A 19,978-nucleotide genomic window follows, 5' to 3' on the forward strand; every position below is an offset into this window, starting at 1 on the left:
TATTGCAATGGCTCTCTCTCTCTGATTAAGAGCCAGAAGATGCTACATTTTAGGTCTATTTTACTGCAAGTTTGAAGCATACAAATATATAATATATTGTTGTGGTCATTTTATATAAAATACATCCACATGTGGTTGAATTTCTTTGTAGAGAGACCAGTGAAAACCCATGAAAAGCTACCAGCTGAGCCAAAGAAAGGTAAAGAAATAAATATTGTACAATGTACAGTACATCAACAACGCTTTACATTCATTTGTTGTTATGTGCAACAATGTTATGCTAATATGAAAAAAATATATTTCTCCAATCTGTTTTCTATTTTAGAAAAGCCACTGGAAAAAGAGCCAAAGGAACCAAAAAAAGGTAGAAATCTAAGTTTTTTATGTGCATATTAGTGAAAGTTCTTAGTAGGTAAAAACTGCACAATAGTTTACCTTTAAAAAATGCTTTTTGCTTTCACATTCACTGTTATGTTGAATATGAAATTTACTATTAAATTGGATGTCAACCCTTGTATATACCCAGTAAAGGGAACAGCCTCAGATGATACACAGAGATAAAGCAAATCTCCCTACATAAGTTTAACATGTATAGCTGCTGTCTTCAGCTTTATATACTGTTTAGAAAGTGCACATCAAGTTAGAATTTTCACTTCCTCATTCAGCAGTAGCAGTGTAGTGTTGGATTACACTGGGAGACAGCTGATGGGAGGAAAGGCATACACTCCCCTCCAAATGGTTAGAGACTTCCAGAGCTCTCCTGTAAGTAGAGCAGCTTTCTGCTAATCTTTTTATGGCACTCACCCTGACACAAATTGCAGGCTGGTTTTATCACATGTCAGACTTGTCAAAAGTTATCACACTGATAACAGAAGAATGGAGCAGGAGAGAGCCACGGGATGTAGTGCTTTGAAGATAATAAAACACTGCAGATAAATGTGCCCAGCTCAAATTTTATGAATAGGGGTTATCCACTTTAACCTCCCTGGCAGTATGATTCATTCTGAATTTAGGTGCTGAAAGTGGTACAATTATTTTATTTGGAAATTTGGCATTTTATATTGTAGTCCTGTAATTCTTAGGAATAACTCTCTTAAATCTGTTCAAACCAGAGTCTAGTAGACATCCCGGGTATGATAAAGTTTATAATATAATAAATAATAATAAAAATTATGGACTAGCTATGGACAATCTCCAAATTTCAGGCAGAAAAACAATATTTATAATATAAAAGTGCATGCAGGGCACTGCACATACCACTAGGGACAAAGGAGGTGTGTATTTTTTAATACAGTACTGTAATCTGTAAGATTACAGTGCTGTGTGTGTTTTGTGTCTTTTAACTTTTTTGAATTTGGCGCCGATCTCAGCTCCCATGCGCCGTAACGTCGCAGGGAACGGAGCTCGGCGTCATTCGGCACTGTGAATCGAGCGGAGGACAGCTCGATCACACAGCACGGAGAACATCGCTGGATACAGGGGACAAGGTAAGTAACTCTCCCTGTGTCCTCCCCTGTATCCAGCGATGCGATCCTGAGTCTGGCTCGGGGTTACCGCTCCTGTTAGTAAAATCCCAACCCGAGCCAGACTTGGGATTACCGCCAGGGAGGTTAATTTCAGGTACAGTAGCACAGTATCATAGTGATTATAATGTTGCTCTATATGTGTCATGTGTAAAGATTTTCTTTTATGAAACATAAATTATATTCACCAATTACTTTACATCCCTCTGCTTAACAATTTTGCTTTATTTTAGAGACACCAATAAAAGTGCATGAAAAGCCAACAGAACCAAAGAAAGGTATGCATAGAAACGTATTTGACTTTATATAGAATGTTACCATATACATTATCATACCCCTCTAATGCCGCATACGCATGATTGGAATTTGGGTTGGAAAAAGCTCTGATGGTTTTCCCGACGGAATTCCAATGGGATTTCACTCAAGCTGTCTTGCATACACATGGTCACACCAAATTCCGACCGCCAAGAACGTGGTGACGTACACCATGTACGACGGGACTAGAAAAAGGAAGTTCAATACCCAGTAGCCAATAGCTTCCATCTCATAGTTGAATCTGAGCATGAGTGAGTTTTTGCGCATCGGAATTGCATACACACGATCGGAAGTTTTTCTGTCTGAAAAATTGAGAACATGCTCTCAAATTTTTGCTGGTGGGAATTCGGCCAGCTAAATTCGGGTTGAAGCATACACATTTTCCGATGAAAAGCTCTCATCTGTCTTTTGCTGGCCGAAATTCCAATCGTGTGTATGTGGCATTAGGGTAAGCTTTCTTCAGAGCACTGCAGAGAATGCCATAAACCTATAAGCTGGCCTTACAGCTTTATGTAAATAGAGAGGAAAGAGCTGAAGAGTGGGGAGCAGTAGGCTAGCATCAGCTTTGAAAGTGTTAGCAATAGGATCACATTTTCTAACTTGTCCTTTTGATAGATAGTTGTTGGTAAATTGGATTAGTGTAAAGATGAATATTCATCTCATGCAGTTATCTGAAAAGTAGGACACCTGGACATTAAACTATTTACATAATTCTGACAGGTAATAGAGTTTCAAAACAAGACATCCCTGACGCCTCACTTTTAATTACATTTATTAGATAAACATTCTAAAAGATCACAACAAATGAGTTGGTTTACTAAAGGCAAATATGCTGCTTACTTTGCAAGGGAAGTTGCACTTTGCAAGAGAATTTGCACTTTGCAAGGGAATTTGCCCCAGAACTTAGTAAATTTAATGAAGCTCTGCTGACTTTCATCATCCAATCAGGTGCAAGCAAAAATGTTGTTTTTTTCCCCTTGCACCTGAATGGGTATTGTTTGTAATGTGAGACTTTACCACATTCATTAAGCTCTGGGGCAAATTCCCTCTTAAAGTGCAACTTCCTTTGCCAATTGAACAACCTATTTGCCTTTGGTAAATCAACCCCAAATCCTGTAGAATCAGTTTCTAAAAGCTTAGAAACACCTGCTGAGTGTTTGCATAAGAGGTCTGGCAGACTGTCAAGATGTGCTCTCATAGAAAAAGCCTGTGTTGTGTACTTTCAGAATGAATCTCTTCACAATGAGTATAGATACAGAAATAAATGGGAGCTTGCTACTACTTATTCAGAATATCTAAACACTTTACTGTGCATGATCTGGGCAGTGATCTATTTAAAGACTTTAATTGATAGAAAATCATGGATTTGCAAACACTTTTGAGGTACCAACAAACAACTCTTCAGTAAAATCAGTATATTATATTTTATTATTACAAAAATGAATAAACAAACCATAAAAAAGACAAAAAACTGTAAAACAGTCCTCCCTTGGACCTCCCACAGCAATAATATAAACCTGGCACATCAAAAAGTTAAGTGATTTGTCATATATTAAACAAACAACAATTAATGTGTCTTCATGGGTGGAGAGTCTTTGCTTTGTTTCAACACGCTTTGCGGGGATTCCACCTTTCTTTAGGAGACACGAGAGGCTAACTGTATGGGTAAAAAAAACAGTAAGAGGGTGCAGCCCGGTCACAGCCCAGCTCAGATCTTTCCCTGGGGGCAGGTGTTAGGGTCTAAACAGAGCAGCAAAATGCCAAACCTAGTGTAGTATATGCATCTAAGTGTATGCTTAATCTAGATCGGGTACAGTGGGAGTGTGAAATTCCCATGTCACCAGACTTAGTAAACAGAATGGCTGTGGAACAGCCAGGTACCATCCAATCAAACTTAATCAAGCACCAGTCAACTAGGTGTAAGGGTATAAATTCAATATCACACACAGCTACCAGCACTGGTAAGAGTCAAAGTATATTCAGACCAGCCTCGCAGCGTATAGCCTGTGCCCCGCTGCCTCTTTGTGAGGAACTTTCTTGGGGATTCTTTTTTTTATGAAGAATTATATGTCATAAATGTCTGGGTGTCCTTATTTCTCAATTGCAATTTTTGTTTAGTGAATGAGCTGGAGTACTATGTACCCTTTACTCTTTCACGTGGGGGTATCTGGGTGATCCCTTATTGTTAAAGCAGGTTTCCAGATTCCAAAAAAGCCCCATGCCTGCAAACCCCCACAACTACTGGGGAAAGGCTTGTGGTAAAAACAGTCCTTGTCCTCATAAACATGAATTCAAGGTGCTTTTCCCCAGCAAGGGACTGGCAATGCTTTAGGCGGGGCATGCTTATCCCCTTTCCTTTCCTAGCCAAAATTCAATTGGAATTCGACCATGTATGGCCTGCCTAAGTGTCTGTTAGATGTGCTACAGCTACAATTACATTTACAAAGATATAAAATAAAACAATTTAAATTTCTTTTTTTGTTTTTTTTAAATAAACAGCACACAGACTCCTCTGTCAAAGTCATTTGCTGGCAATTTTAAAACGTTTTTCCTTTGAAAATGAAAGTGCTAAAAAGTCAAACCTCCTGGCTGCATAGAATGATTTTACTTTTTTGCCAGGGTTCCCCAGGGTAGTGCCCCTTCTATTTTTTGGACAACCTCTTACCCATTAGCCTAGAAAATGGGCATTTCTAGCAGATCCTGCTTTGAGAGATTTCAATCAGGTTTGGATTTGACGATCACCGAACCCCTGCCGAACTGAACCCAGGGCAGTTCAGCTCATCTCCATTTTTAATGTGCCCTGTTCCTCCTCATCATCCACAGTTACACCTAGCATTGTCCTAACAACTGGCATGGAGGAGATGGCTGAGTTATTTAACCACAGCATCAACCAATTGCTGCAAGAGGATGCACAAAAATGTTTTGTATCTGATGTTGAGAATGAGAGCAATATGAGCATAAAAGGAAGTGGTAACCAAAGGGACAACCAATTTCCACAGACAAGGGGTGGAGGGGGGATGGGAGACACAGGAGAGCTGAAGACAACTGAGGACAGCTACGGGGCTGGAGGAGGTTGGATGAGGGCAGGGATAGGAGGAGACTGAAAGGATTCATGTGTTTTCAGAAGAGTAGAATTTTGTCTAGTCTAGTGAAAGGAGGATTGAGCTCTCTTTTATGTGGAGATTACAGCCCTGTACATTATTACACCCCAGGTCATTCTGCACAATCACCCCTAGATAATTTCACACTCCTTATCTCATCTGCATAGGGGATTATTTCTCCGGGCTTGGGCCCCACCTCCAAGCAACTCTCTGGAGTTCCCTGACACAGTATTTGTGTGTGTGAAAAGATTCTGTGACAGGACTGCAGCAGCTGAGGTTTGTAACCTCAGTGTTTGCAGGTTGGATGAGAAATGCAGTTACATCATGGTAAAATATAAAATACTTTTGTTTTCTGCTTACCGGTATCTGTTTGAACAAGCATAGCATGTACATTTTCCTTGGCTGTTTCTGTGTTCCATGCTGTTGATACTTTGCCATAACAGGGCATGAACTTCCACAGAAGCTGCCATTCCTATGGCAACTTATAAACAACAATGTGCCCCACAGTTTGCTTACTGCACAGACATGAGACTTCGACGTGCATATTGGGTAGCCAGCAGCACACAGATCCAGGAAATGAATAGACAGCAGCTTCAGCTGCCCACAGTTAAAATGGTTGCACCTAGACTTTGTGGAGGGAGATTTCTGCAGCATATTTGGCAAGTACAGAATCACAGTACATATAAAATAATTTGCAAAGTGGTTGGAGGGAAGTTTCAGAATGGCCGAGATGTTTTTACATCTGGGTAAACTGCTATGGTAACCCAGAAGCAATCCAGAGACCCAATCAAAGCCAATCCTGGCTTTCCTTGGGTGTCTGGCCAGCTGACTGATGCAGTAGATTGGGTCTTCTGGTGAGACAAGAGAGCCTGAGCAAGCCGTGGAATGTGGCAGGAGAGGGGATGTCCCCTCCCGCTGCTTGTAATAGCAATCATGCACCTAGTTAGCTGCTCCAATTACTACTACATGAAAGCCAGCGTCTGGCTCTAAAAAGTAGTACCAGGTGACGCCTGAAGCTGCAAATATTATCCCAGGACAACCACTTAAAGACTGATGACATACCAGGTACGTGACTGGTCAGCAAGTGATTTTTAAGGGGGTCGATGGAGGCGAAAGAGATGTTTTAATTCAAAATCGATGTAGTGTTTGTGAAATGGGATGTCATATTCTGCCTCTAGGAGATTAAACAATTTTATGGTAGATGTTAAGAGTATGTCATGAATAGTGTTTATGCCCTGCTTAATTTAGGATTTTAGGTGTAGAGTGGTGTGATTAGTAGTAAGAAATGGTATAGGTTGTCACCCAACTCATTTTAAGTTAGATTCTCTGTGTATAAGAAAATCTAGGGTCCAAAAAACACAATTATACAATAGGAATAAGTATAATAAAAGACAATGTACTTACTGTACAAACATTATAACAAATCACATCAGCCAATCATAGTAGCATATAAAACACTATCCATTGGCATGGGGTCATGACAGATCTCCCTACCTTCCATCAAGTTGTGGTTGGATCCTCCAACAGGCAAACTTACAATAACAGAAGCCAAAAAAGCTCAGGCTGAAGGCACCAAGGAAAAGAGGCGAACTAATATATAGCAATACCATGGGCATTAATGGAGTGTTCCAAGGTGTGAATGTAAAATACAATGGCAAAATCCACTTCCAATTGTTGGTGCCATAAGGTGAGCACCAGATGTAGAATAGTAAATATTTACATAAACTAATCATGTAACTAATGATTGAGGGAACTATATATATATATATATATATATATATATATATATATATATATATATATATATATATAAAATATATAATGAAATAAGGATGAGAGGTGGATAGATAAATAAATCCAGATGTTCACAAACAGCGTTTCTTTTAAAAACACTGTTTCTTTTTACAAATGGACATTTGTTTTTCTTTACAGATGCAATGCCCGCTCAATCCCTAAGAAAAGGGGGTCTGTTCAAAAAGTCTGAAAATTTGTGGAGCATAATTATAAAATGTTCCCTCCTCAATCTAACAAATAAAACCCTCATTTTTATTTCCAATAAAATGCCAATATGCCATATGCCAACTAAGTTGCTCAGAAATTGAGCCTGTTCATACATTTCTGTGGTGCAAATCTGTAACCTTTTCCATCTTAAGTCTCCCAAAAAAAATCGTGCTTGCTCTCACCCTCAGAAATTGTGGCCTAGCCACCTAAAAGGTGTCCTGCATTTTGGATCAGTGCAATATGCGCAGTTGAAGAAATTATTTAATTTAATGCATGGTAATCCATTTTCTCTTCTAGAAAAACCAGAGCAGAAAAAAGAAAGGGAACCCACTGAATCAAAGAAAGGTATCTACACTTTGTCGTATACTGATAATAGCTGACAGCAGCTGTGTTGGAGGGAGATTAGGATATTTGGATAAACTAATATTTGAGACTACAATATGCAGTCGTGTTTTGCCAGCATTCTGCATACAGTATAATGCACAATGTTATTTATTTTTCAACTATAGTACAGTCATGGTTATAATGGCACCCTCTGGCTCATGTGTGAATTGTTATTCTTGCTTTTTGCAAGAAATTAGATTACTTTTTCTGCATGTTTGGAACACTGGTGAAACATATTATTTGTGGTGCAGATTTTAATTCCAAACATTGTTAAGGGTCTGCTGTAGATGAGCTGAAGTGGATGAAATGTCATAGAGCAGCCTTATTTCTAGCCTTTAAGAACCCATTATATGCTAAATCCTAGTCAGAAGATCTGCCATTGGTTTATAATACAGTATATAAGCTGCAAAAACAAAAAGAAACTTCTTTGCTCACCAACTAATAATAAACCAAGTAACAAAAAAGAAAACAAATTGATAAATGTTGCAGCCAACCACTGTCATGTGTTCCCACACCATGAATCACAATTCCATATAAAAATTTAGCACAACAAATGATAAATAAATGAAAAGTGAAAAATAAATAACATAAAAAATATAGAAGCATATACTGTACATATGTGTTCAATTTATATAAATTATATTCAATTCATAATGTGTCAAAACGTGCTGGTATTGTCAACCTGGTACTCCAGACTGGCCATCACTTCATGGACCACCAACTGAAAAAAATTCAGCACCCACAAAGATGTACGTGGTTTGTTGCTCAAATCGTGATGACATTGGAAGGAAAATCCAAAAGAAAACCGAGTCCTTTTGTCCTTATTGTGACGTCGGACTTTGTGCAGTCCTTTGTTTCAAAATGTATCATACCCAGGATGTTTACTGAAGCAATATGACTAGTAATATTGCACCCTTTTTTGGCCCAAAAAAATGTCAGTGTTTTTGATTTTATTATATTAGACTAAAATGTATTGAATAAAATGTATTATTATTATATTATTATTTGTTATTATTTATAGTTATTATATTATAATTTATGATTTTGTGTTTCAAACTTTATCATACCCGGGATGTCTACTAGACTCTGGTTTGGACAGATTTAAGTGAGTTATTCCTAAGAATTACAGGGCTACAATATAAAACGTCAAATGTCCATGCAAAATAATTGTACTGCTTTCAGCATCAAAAATCTGACATAACCATACTGACAGGGAGGTTAAACAACAGTTGTATTAAATTTTAGTGCAAAAACATAATGATCATATGTATCTGTCTATCACAGCTGTGTCCCACCACCTTTCCCAACTGCCTCTTGACTCAGGTAAAGGCACCATGCAAATTCCCTGTGAGACTGGGATCAATGTATAGCAGCATCCACCTGAAGGATCAAGAGCTTGGTCACTATTCACCCTGGATCCAACCCACTCAGCAGAAGAAAAGAAATAGAAAACTCCTCATAGTGCAGTAATCCCACATAACATGACTTTATTAATAAAATAATAAAATAGCCACTTACAAATAGTGTGCACTGAAACACAGTGCACAAGATGTATCTAACTTTTAAAATTATAGACACAATTTCCCCTGAGGATAGACATAAGTGGGAGAGACACCTGTATAATGGCCAGCCTCGGACTTCTGGGCATGAAGACGTTACATAGCCTCTTCTCTGACATACTCCATCATGCACTATAGTGACTTCCTCATAGGAAAAGCAGACATGATGTACTGGGTCCTTTATATACACACTCATTGTTTAGATAATGCTTGGCAATGGTGGCCATTTTGTCAGAGACCAAAACCCACCACTATAGGCAAAATCATGGAAATAGATGTGCCACTATATTGTGGTATACCAAAAAATGTACTAAAATTTAAAATCGGCCACAAACAATAAGAAAACCCATGTTTACACCTACACAGCCAAAATGATCAAAGATCATTCAGGGTCAACACCCTTAGGCTACATGCAGAAATCAAAAAGAAAAACATCACGCCAATGATAAAAAGGTGGCAAGCAAAAAATTAAAAACAAGTGTATCCTTGATATCCATCCTTTTATTTAATAATACATATAAAATCACAGCATACCCAAAATAATGCAAATTGCTCATAGAAAATCATTAATAAAAGAAAAACTGTAAATGAACTTAAAAAAATACACATAAAAACAGCAACAACATGAGGGATTCATCACCATCTACTGGTCAAAATGAATGGTAACCCCCATGTTGGTGCATGAAGCTAATAGAATCATCACTATATAGTGTTGGCCTCTAGTGGTGGTTTTTAACCACTTGAGACCCGCGCTATAGCCGAATGACGGCTACAACGCGGATCTCCTTTGCCGGGACTACGTCTATTGACGTAGTCCCGTGCATGAGCGGCCTGTGCGTCCCCTGGTGGGCGCGCGCGGCACACTCTGTGATTGGCGAGTCTATGAGACTCGCCTGATCACCGATCAGAGCAAGGGGTCGATCCCGACCCCCTTATCACGTGATCAGCTGTCAGCCAATGACAGCTGATCATGTGATATAACAGAGCCGGTAATCGGCTATTATTCCTCCTCCTGCTGTCAGCGCGAGGAGAAAAAAAAAGAGCCGATCACCGGCGGCCGTGATCGGGACATCAGTCTCGATCACGGCCAGCCCTGCCAGTGCCAATCTGCCCCCTGCCAGTGCCCACCTGCCCCCTCATCACTAAAGATGATTAAAAAATAAGTGCCCAGTCAGTGCCACCCAGCAATGCCCATAGTGCCACCCAGCAGTGCCCATAGTGCCACCCAGCAGTGCCCACAGTGCCACCCAGCAGTGCCACCCAGCAGTGCCCACAGTGCCACCCAGCAGTGCCCACAATCTGCCTCAACAAAGGTGCTGCACCCCAGTGCCACATATCCGTGCCCATCAGTGTCATCTACCAGTGCCCAGCAGTCTTGCCCATCAGTGCCCAGCAGTGCCACCTATCAGAGCCACCTATCAGTGCCACCTATCAGTGCCCATCAGTCCCATCTATCAGTGGTACCTATCAGTGCCCCTTAGTGCCACCCATCCGTGCCACCCATCTGTGCCACCCATCCGTGTCATCTTATCTGTGCCCATCTTTGCCCATCAGTGCCGCCTTATCTGTGCCCATCGGTGCCGCCTTATCTGTGCCTATTAGTGCCGCCTTAACTATGCCTATCAGTGCCCACCAGTGCAGCCTATCAGTGCCCACCAATGCAGCCTATCAGTGCCCACCAGTGCAGCCTATCAGTGCCGCCTCATCAGCGCACTTCAATGAAGGAGAAAAATGACCTGTTGGCAAAATTTTATAACAAACTATTAAACATGATTTTTTTTTTTGCATCTTTTTTTGTTTGTTTAGCAAAAAATAAAACTCCCAGCTGTAATTAAATACCACCAAAAGAAAGCTCTATTTGTGGGAAAAAAATGATAAAAATTTCATTTGGGTACAGTGTTGTATGCCCGCGCAATTGTCATTCAAAGTGCATCAGCGCTGAAAGCTGAAAATTGGTCTGGGACTGAGGGGGGTTTAAGTGCCCAGTAAGCAAGTGGTTAAAGGACCCAGTACGCAATTTCCACTTTTCCTGTGAGGAAGTCACTGTACCATGTGACAAAATGTGTCAGAGGTGGGGCTATATGATGTCATCACACCTGGAGGTCCGAGGTGGGCCATTATAACAGGTGTCTCTCCCACTAATGTCTGTCCTTAAGGGGGGAAATGTGTCTATAATTAAGAGTGATTTATCTTTTGTACTGGGTCTCAGTGCATATTTTTTGTGAGTGAATATTTTATTATTTTATCAATAAAGTGGGAATGCTCATGGTGCCCTTACCTGAGTGTAGGTCATACCTTTGAAGTAAGAAGTGGCTGAGAAAGGTGGTGGGAAACAGTGGTGGAGAACATTTTATTAGCAGCACTGAGATGGACAGATATAATGCTACTGGTGTTGCCATATTTTTGTTGCATGTTTTGGCACATTATGAATTGAATATAATGTACTGTATATGAATTGAACACATATTTACTGTATATGATTCTATCGTTTTTTATTTTATTTATTTCTTAATTTGTCATTAATTTATAATTGGTTGCAATGCACTTTTGTATTTAATTAACATTATATAAGATGATAACAATGAGCGTTAGCTCATGCAAAGTTAATTACAGAAGTCTTTGGCGATATTGCAAAACCTGAGTTTATAACTAGATATTCCTAACTATCTAAGATAACTTATTGTATAATGCATATATCACAGATATACTTTTTTCTTTTTTTTTTTCACTTAACATTTAAAGAAAGAAAGGCTCTGTAAAATATCTAACTGGGTGTACATATGCATAGTCTCTCTAGCTCTCTTAAAGTAAACATTTCTAGATGAGAATGAGCATAAGTAAACTAGAACATTAAAAAAAATTACAATAAAATAGGCAGCACCCATATTATCATAGTCTCAGTTAAAGATTGCTGAGAGCATACATCTATTCAATAGCATTTAGTACATTAGCCTTAAAATACCTATGGAAATAGTAAAAAATAAAAGAGGGAAACTCTAAAAAAAAGCTGTCTATTTAAGATCTTCTTTAAAATTTCTAATTCACTCAACTATTTTTTGATGCAAAGCCTTTAAATTATGCATATTCATAAAGATAAAATTAACTTCTTAGGATAGACCTGACAGCTTTCACTGTGACCTATGACTTCTAATCATTTTAGGGCTCCGTGTATTACTGTCATGTTGTTACTGTTTAAAGAGGTATTAAACCCAAAATTCAACATTTATTTATATTGCAGCTTACCAATTCTTAGAAGAGATGGCTGCATTGGTTTTCTTTTTTAGGATTGCTTTCCTTTTTTTTTACCTGGTGATCCAGCCAGTAAGTTTGTTGTTTTTCAAAAGAACAAGGTCTTTTGCAGATGTTTCAGTTACAGGGTTGAGACAAACCATACCCAATGGGCAGGGGTGCTTGATTAGATTATTCGTGTAAAACCTTTATCCCAAAAGGAAAAAGAAAACTATTTGCTGTAACTGATTTACCGTATTTGCCGGCGTATAAGGCGACTGGGCATATAAGACGACCCCCTATTTTTCAAGTGAAAACATAGGTTTTGGGCAATACTCATGGTATAAGACTACCCCCCTTCTGAGGCAACACCATTTTAAAAAAAACATTAGAACGATTAAAAAATACAAAGCAAGAATGCTAACTACTCATCCGCCTTGCTGTGTTATGTCATAAAGTAAATCAAACAATAATAGCACAAACAGATCTATTGAATGCCACAACACTGGAAAGTAGAATTTTTCACTAACCAAACCTATACCACTCTTGGGTTATATTCTATGGGAATTGGCTACCAAAATGCATTTAATAACCCCCCTGTCATATGTCCCAGATTTACCTGTCCCTCTTGGGTGCCTGGGACCTCAAAGGCAAACAGCAGGATGTATAGTAGTAGGAGATCAGTGAATGGATTTACCCAGGGAAGTATGGTGAGCGGTGTATTATTTTAATGAATACAACTCCTGCTTGGATTGGCAGAGGCTGTAGCATCATCAGCCCTTGTCTCTCTCTCTCTCTTAATAGAATACATCGCTCGCTGGGATTGGCTCAACAGCATATACTGTTTGTAGCTGCAGCCACATACAGTATTAGCAGACATTTGGGGGCTGACATCCATCGGGCAGCATTGTATACCTGTATACCCGGCGTATAAGACGACCCCCGATTTTTGGGCATTTTTTTTAAGTGTAAAAGGTAGTCTTATACGCCAGCAAATACAGTAATTTGTATTTAAATCTACCAGTAAATATAAAACTCCTTGCCCCCGAGACTGACAACAGGGCTGTCCAAATGTGCACCCTATGCTCCTTAATCAAGAGGGGGGCACTCTAATAAAAGAGGTGTATTACTGGCCAGATCACCGGGTGAATACAGAGGGGAGAAGCCTAAATAATAAAACAAATGCAGCCACCACATCTAAAGATTGTACACTGCAATATATTACATTGTTAGTTTTAGATTTAATTCTGCTTTAAACTGAGAAATAAAAGCTTAACATTACAGTATAACCATTGAATTTTAATATGAATATGTTATAATCTAAATTAGTTATAGCATCACCATGCCCTTCATTTTTAGAGGCATTGAAGAAACTTGAAAAACCACAAGTTGAGACAAAAAAAGGTAAGGCATGATAGGCAAATCAATCCAAGCTTGGCAAGCATATTTCACTCTCCTGAAATTTGGTTTAGTTTTATTTTCTATGTTTACACGTACATGCCAATGGATATTGCCAATGCATATTTCTTTTTTTACCAGACAGATTGATGCCCATTAACTAATGATAGGATTATACTTTCATTTAAGCATAGTGTAGCTAAATTCAATTTAATAATTGAAGTTCCTCTCTCTTTGATTATTATGACATTCTGTGTTTCACCTGTATCACATGATTATTGTTGTTCCACTTCAGGCAAATTTTGGCCTTTTACTTTGATTTGGGCTGTTCCTTAAAAATATAAAAATGTAGAGCTGTTCTATAGACAGAAATATTTGATTCTGGTCAATTTAAAAAAAAAAAACGAAAAAGAGGAGTAAATAAACACAGAGGCCTTGCCTGCATGTGAGCGCTAAAAATAAAATCCCAAGGGTCGACTTCCCAGAAAGAATGATTTTATAATAAACATTTATTTAAAAAAAAGGAAATGTTATTATCACCAAGTGTCACTCACATTTTACTCTGACTGTGAACATGTATAGGTATCCACAACAATGTAAATTGTATGCATACATTAAAGAAAACCCAAAAAAAAATGCACTGATTAAATTGAATGTCAAAATGGTTTGCTCATGTCTATAAAACCCAAATGGGAATACCAGGGAAGTGGGCTGCTATCAAAAAGAGAACCAAAACCACCCTGTTGTTAATGCGCCCTTATTTGTATTTATTTTTATTTCAATCATGTACACTATATTGGTGCCATTTACCACATATCTTTACCATCATATGCCCCCCATCACATAGCTTGCCAAATGTCTTGTGTTGAGTAGAAAAATACAGTGGGAAATACATTTTGATTTGCCTTTCATGGACTCTGTCCCTGAGTGTCTCTATTGTAAATATATATGCATAACTATCTATACTATAACACATCACATTGTCACTTACTTTTGCAGAGACTTCAGTAAAAAAACAAGAAGAGCCATCAAAGCCAAAAAAAGGTAACAGGGTAGACTCTACTAGTTAAATAGAAACACATTAAGGTCTTCAATTTGTGCACAAAAATATGAATTTACAATAAATATCAGTGATCTCTTATAACTGCACAACAGAGCAAGGCAAAGGGTCTATTTATAAACTAGGAATGTGACTTTTATCAAAAAGGTGTCAATTCTCTGGAAGACTTCAAGGTCCATGTCTCTTAAATGACGATTTAATCTTCAAAAGAGAATGTTTGATGAAGGTCACATTCACTGCTTTAAAAGGTAATAAAAAAGTAACAATAAAACAAAATAGCAGGGGGAATGCTTATATAAAAGGAACTGAATTTATACGTTAGTCATTGCTTGGTGTAATCTTACAAAAAATGTAAGTATATTATGTTCACCTATTAAAATTCAGTTTTGTTCTCATTCAGTTTTGTTCTTGTAAAACATATAGTACAAATCAAATACAGGATCTTAAAATAGGAATAAAGACAAAAGAAAAATAAGGAATAAAAAACACAGCATTTTGAAAAAAAATACCCAATCATGTGCAAGGAAAATGTAAAAAGCAGAATCTTTCTTACCAATGATTGGATGATTGAAGTCAGCACAGCTTCATATTATTCGCTAAGCTAAGCAAATTTTCATTTGCAAAGGAATTTTTCTCTTAGCATGTTAAATGAGGTGAAGTGTTACTTTTCTCAATCATTCAATCAAATGCATGAAGGATCTTGTTCACTGAAATCTCACTTTGCACAGTGAACATGCTCTTTCTTTTAGTAAATTAGCCAATGCATCAGAAAAGTGCAAGTGCAAAGAAATTTTTTTTTATTATTTTACTGGCACTGTTCAAAAATTATCTCCATGCATTATAACTTATTGGGATTGATTTACAAAAATTAAATGTTCACTGCACTTAATAAAAGGTGCAATGTACAGTGGTCAACAGGGGCGGACTGACAACTCATGGGGCCCCCGGGCAATAGGAGATTATGGGACCCCGGGAAATAGGAGAAGATTATGGGGCAACTGGATAATGGGAGATTATGGGGCCCCCAGCTAATAGGAGATTATGTGGCCCCCATGCAATAGATTATGGGGCCGAACAGTATACACCCACATGCACATACAGTATACACACACAATATGCACACACACAGAATACACATACACACACTGAAAAAGTGCTGGAGAGGCAGGGCAGCTATAATCTTGGGATTTTTCTAGACAAACACAGATTTTTTACATACTGCCCCTGGTTTTATTGAGGCTGGCAACCCTGATAGGGCCCCTTAGGGCCCCAAATGGTCAGTCCGCCCCTGGTGGTCGACAAAAGTTTTGAGAATGACACAAATATACATTTTCACAAAGTTTGCTGCCTCCGTTTTTTATGATAGCAATTTGCATATACTCCAGAATGTTACGAAAAGTTTCCAGATGTATTGTATTGTAAAGTTCCTTTTTGCCATGAAAATGATCTTAATCACAAAAAAATTCCCACTGCGTTTGTGAAGAAGGCTTCAGGACACCCAAGAAAGTCCAGCAAGCGCCAGGACCATCTCCTACAGTTGGTTCAGCTGCAGGATTAGGCACCACCAGTGCAGAGCTTGCTCAGGAATAGGGATGAGCTTCGTGTTCGAGTCGAACGCATGTTCGACTCGAACATCGGTCGTTCGTGCGTTCGCCGAATTCCGAACGTTTGGGCCGTTCGCCGAATTCCGAACGTTTGGGCCGTTCGCGGCAAAATTCGTGTGGCCCACAATGCACTGCGATGGCGCAATGCATTGCTGTCTCACGATTGGCCAAGCATGCACTGTGACCCCGCATGCTTGGCCAATCGCAGCGCCAGTAGCGAGGAGAGCAATGGTTGGCCACAGGCATCCTGCCTGTGGCCAATCATAGCTCAGACTGTGTAGTGCACGCCCCACACTATATAAAGCTGCCTTTCAGGCGGCCTCGTGTAGTGTTTGTTAGCATCTGAAGCAGTGGGTGTTCTGTGTACCTTCAACACAGTTACACACCAATCGTTTTTGGCTGATTTACTATTTTGCTCTTGTGTAGTGGTTACTGTCTGTGCCCTGACCGCAGTATACACCACTATATTCACCTCACCTATATAGCTAGTGATCTAGCTTTAATAATAGAGCTTGCAGTCAGTAGTGTTAGTGCGTGCTGTCTGCGTGCTCTGTACCCAGTACATACCACTATATACACCTACAAAGTTGTTCTCTATTTGAGCCCGATTGTCATTTGCTGGAGTTATTGGAAGTTGTGTGTGCCTCCAACACAGCACAGTATACATCTGTATATACCCCTTTAACTCTGCTGTTTTCTTGTTATTGTCTGCGTGCCCTGACCGCAGTATACACCGTGATATTCACCTCACCTATATAGCTAGTGGTCCATCTTTAACAATAGAGCTTGCAGTCAGCAGTGTCACTCAGGAGATAGTGCGTGCTGTGTGCCTGCTCTGTACCCAGTACATACCGCTATTATCCACCTACATAGCTGTTCTCTATTTGGGCCCGATTGACATCTGCTGGAGTTATTGGAAGTTGTGTGTGCTTCCAGCACAGCACAGTATACATCTGTATATACCCCTTTAACTCTGCTGTTTTCTTGTTATTGTCTGCGTGCCCTGACCGCAGTATACACCGTGATATTCACCTCACCTATATAGCTAGTGGTCCATCTTTAACAATAGAGCTTGCAGTCAGTAGTGTCACTCAGGAGATAGTGCGTGCTGTGTGCCTGCTCTGTACCCAGTACATACCGCTATTATCCACCTACATACCTGTTCTCTATTTGGGCCCGATTGACATCTGCTGGAGTTATTGGAAGTTGTGTGTGCTTCCAGCACAGTACAGTATACATCTGTATATACCCCTTTAACTCTGCTGTTTTCTTGTTATTGTCTGCGTGCCCTGACCGCAGTATACACCGTGATATTCACCTCACCTATATAGCTAGTGGTCCATCTTTAACAATAGAGCTTGCAGTCAGTAGTGTCACTCAGGAGATAGTGCGTGCTGTGTGCCTGCTCTGTACCCAGTACATACCGCTATTATCCACCTACATAGCTGTTCTCTATTTGGGCCCGATTGACATCTGCTGGAGTTATTGGAAGTTGTGTGTGCTTCCAGCACAGCACAGTATACATCTGTATATACCCCTTTAACTCTGCTGTTCTATAAAAAAGGCATCTGCAGGAGTTAGTGGGTGTTGTGTGCCTCCAGCACAATATAAACTACCCAACTACTGTTTTACCCAACTCCCTTCAGGCCATTACCATGTCTGGAAGGCCAGCAAGGAGAGGCAGACAGGCGCGAGCCGATAAAAGAGGGCAAGCAGGCTCTGTGTCTAGAGACAACAGTGCTGGTCGTGGACGCGGTGCATTGTCATCAGCACGTGGCCATGGGACATGCTTGTCCTTCTTTTCTGCAGCTGGACATGTTGAACCGCAACATGCCAACGACTTGGTAGAGTGGATGACCAAGCCCTCTTCATCCTCCTCATCCTCTCTCACCCAGTCTCAGGGTAGTAGAAAAGCAGCTGCCAACACATCGTCGTCCCTCCTCTCAATGTCATCATCAGTGACTCCTTCCCTAGACCCACCACGTCCTCCTGAGGAGTCTCCTGAACTCTTTGAGCACAGTGTTGGGTACATGCTCCAGGAGGATGCCCAGTGTTTGGTGGGCTCTGATGATGACACTCAGCTAGAGGAAGGCAGTAGCGTGAGCACAGAGAGAGGGGATGCTCAAGAAGGACAGCAATCTGGCAGTCATGTTCCACAAGCTGCAGCATACTGCCAGGTTTGCTACAGCGATGAAGAGGGAGGGGATGATGAGGGCACTGACTCCACGTGGGTGCCTGGAAGGAGGGAGGAGGAGGAGGCACATGTCCAACGAGGCAGGATGCCCTCCGGGGGCCAGCTTAGGGGCAGCACACCGACTGAATCACACCGCAGAGCTCCGCCTGCGCAGAGCGCTTCCTCTGCGCAGAGCGCTTCCTCTGCGTGTTATTCTAAAAGTTCTTTGGTGTGGGCCTTTTTTGAGACGAGTGCATCAGATCGCACCGCTGCTATTTGCAACATATGTCTCAAGCGTATCTCACGTGGCCAAAACATCAGCCGCTTGGGCACCACATGCTTGACCAGACATATGTTGACCTGCCATGCAGCTCGTTGGCAAGCATACCTCAAAGACCCACACCAAAGAACAAAGCGGACCTCTCCTTGCTCCTCATCAGCTGGCATCTCCAACCCCACTAGACCTTCAGTCCTCTCTGAAACCTGCTCTGAGAGGAATGAAGGTGTAGAATTAGGTGTGTCACAGCCAAGTGCTTCCGGGAACTCTGCTAGTGGTACATCCACGTCCGATTATAGCAGACAAATGTCCCTGCCCCAGCTGCTGGACCGGCGGAAGAAATTTACTCCCAGCCATCCACATGCCCAGCGGTTGAATGCTAGCTTGGCTAAATTGCTAGCACTTCAACTGCTGCCTTTTCAGTTGGTAGACTCGGCCCCCTTCCGTGAGTTTGTACAATGTGCGGTTCCTCAGTGGCAGGTCCCCAAACGCCACTTTTTCTCACGGAAGGCAATTCCGGCTCTCTACCGGCATGTGGAAGGCAATGTCCTTGCCTCGCTGGACAGGGCGGTCAGCGGTAAGGTGCATATTACCGCTGACTCATGGTCCAGCAGGCATGGACAGGGACGTTACCTGTCTTTCACGGCCCATTGGGTCACTCTTCTGGCTGCTGGGAAGGATGCAGGACAAGGTGCAGTAGTATTGGAGGTTGTTCCGCCACCACGCCTCCAAAATGCTACTATTGGTTGTGACACACCTCTCTCCTCCACCCCCTCCTCTTCTTCTTCCTCCATGGCCTCTTCCAGTGCTCTGTCCTCAGAACCAGCGGTGCTCCGTAGGCGTTGCAGGGGCTACGCAAGTACGCAGGCAAAACGATGCCATGCCGTGCTTGCGCTGGTTTGTTTGGGGGACAGGAGCCACACTGGGGCGGATGTTTTGTCAGCTCTGCAGGGGCAGGCCGAGAGGTGGTTGACGCCACGCCAGCTTAAGCCAGGAATGGTGGTTTGCGACAATGGCACCAACCTCCTCTCCGCCCTCCGGCAGGGACAACTGACCCATGTGCCCTGTGTAGCTCACGTCCTTAACCTGGTGGTGCAGCGGTTCTTGGGCAGGTACCCCGGCTTACAGGATGTCCTGAAACAGGCCAGGAGAGTCTGTGTGCATTTCCGCCGATCATTTAATGCCTGTGCTCGGCTGGCTGAGCTCCAAAAGGAGTTGAACCTGCCCAAGAACCACCTTATATGTGACATGCCCACCAGATGGAACTCAACATTGGCCATGCTGCAGCGGCTGCACACGCAGCAGAGGGCCATCAATGAGTACCTGTGCGACTACGGCACCAGGACAGGGTCAGG

General features: G+C 41.1%; 1 protein-coding gene across 50 annotated transcripts in view; it reads left to right on the forward strand.

Moving 5' to 3' along the window:
• The window catches only part of TRDN (triadin), a 1,056,665-nt gene that overhangs the window by 698,528 nt on the left and 338,159 nt on the right, over positions 1-19,978 (forward strand). For 47 of the 50 annotated variants that reach the window (XM_077486957.1, XM_077486959.1, XM_077486986.1 and 44 more), the window contains 6 exons: positions 152-199; positions 326-364; positions 1,757-1,801; positions 7,238-7,285; positions 13,441-13,515; positions 14,509-14,553. In XM_077486957.1, coding sequence (XP_077343083.1) covers positions 152-199; positions 326-364; positions 1,757-1,801; positions 7,238-7,285; positions 13,441-13,515; positions 14,509-14,553 — 300 coding nt within the window. The remainder of the gene's footprint in view (positions 1-151; positions 200-325; positions 365-1,756; positions 1,802-7,237; positions 7,286-13,440; positions 13,516-14,508; positions 14,554-19,978) is intronic. The other 3 variants (XM_077486965.1, XM_077486967.1, XM_077487007.1) reach the window with 2 other exon arrangements.

The sequence above is a fragment of the Lithobates pipiens genome, unplaced genomic scaffold, assembly GCF_037356315.1.
Source record: "Lithobates pipiens isolate NorthernLeopardFrog02 unplaced genomic scaffold, aLitPip1_a1.2 Scaffold_18, whole genome shotgun sequence".
NCBI lineage: Eukaryota > Metazoa > Chordata > Amphibia > Anura > Ranidae > Lithobates > Lithobates pipiens.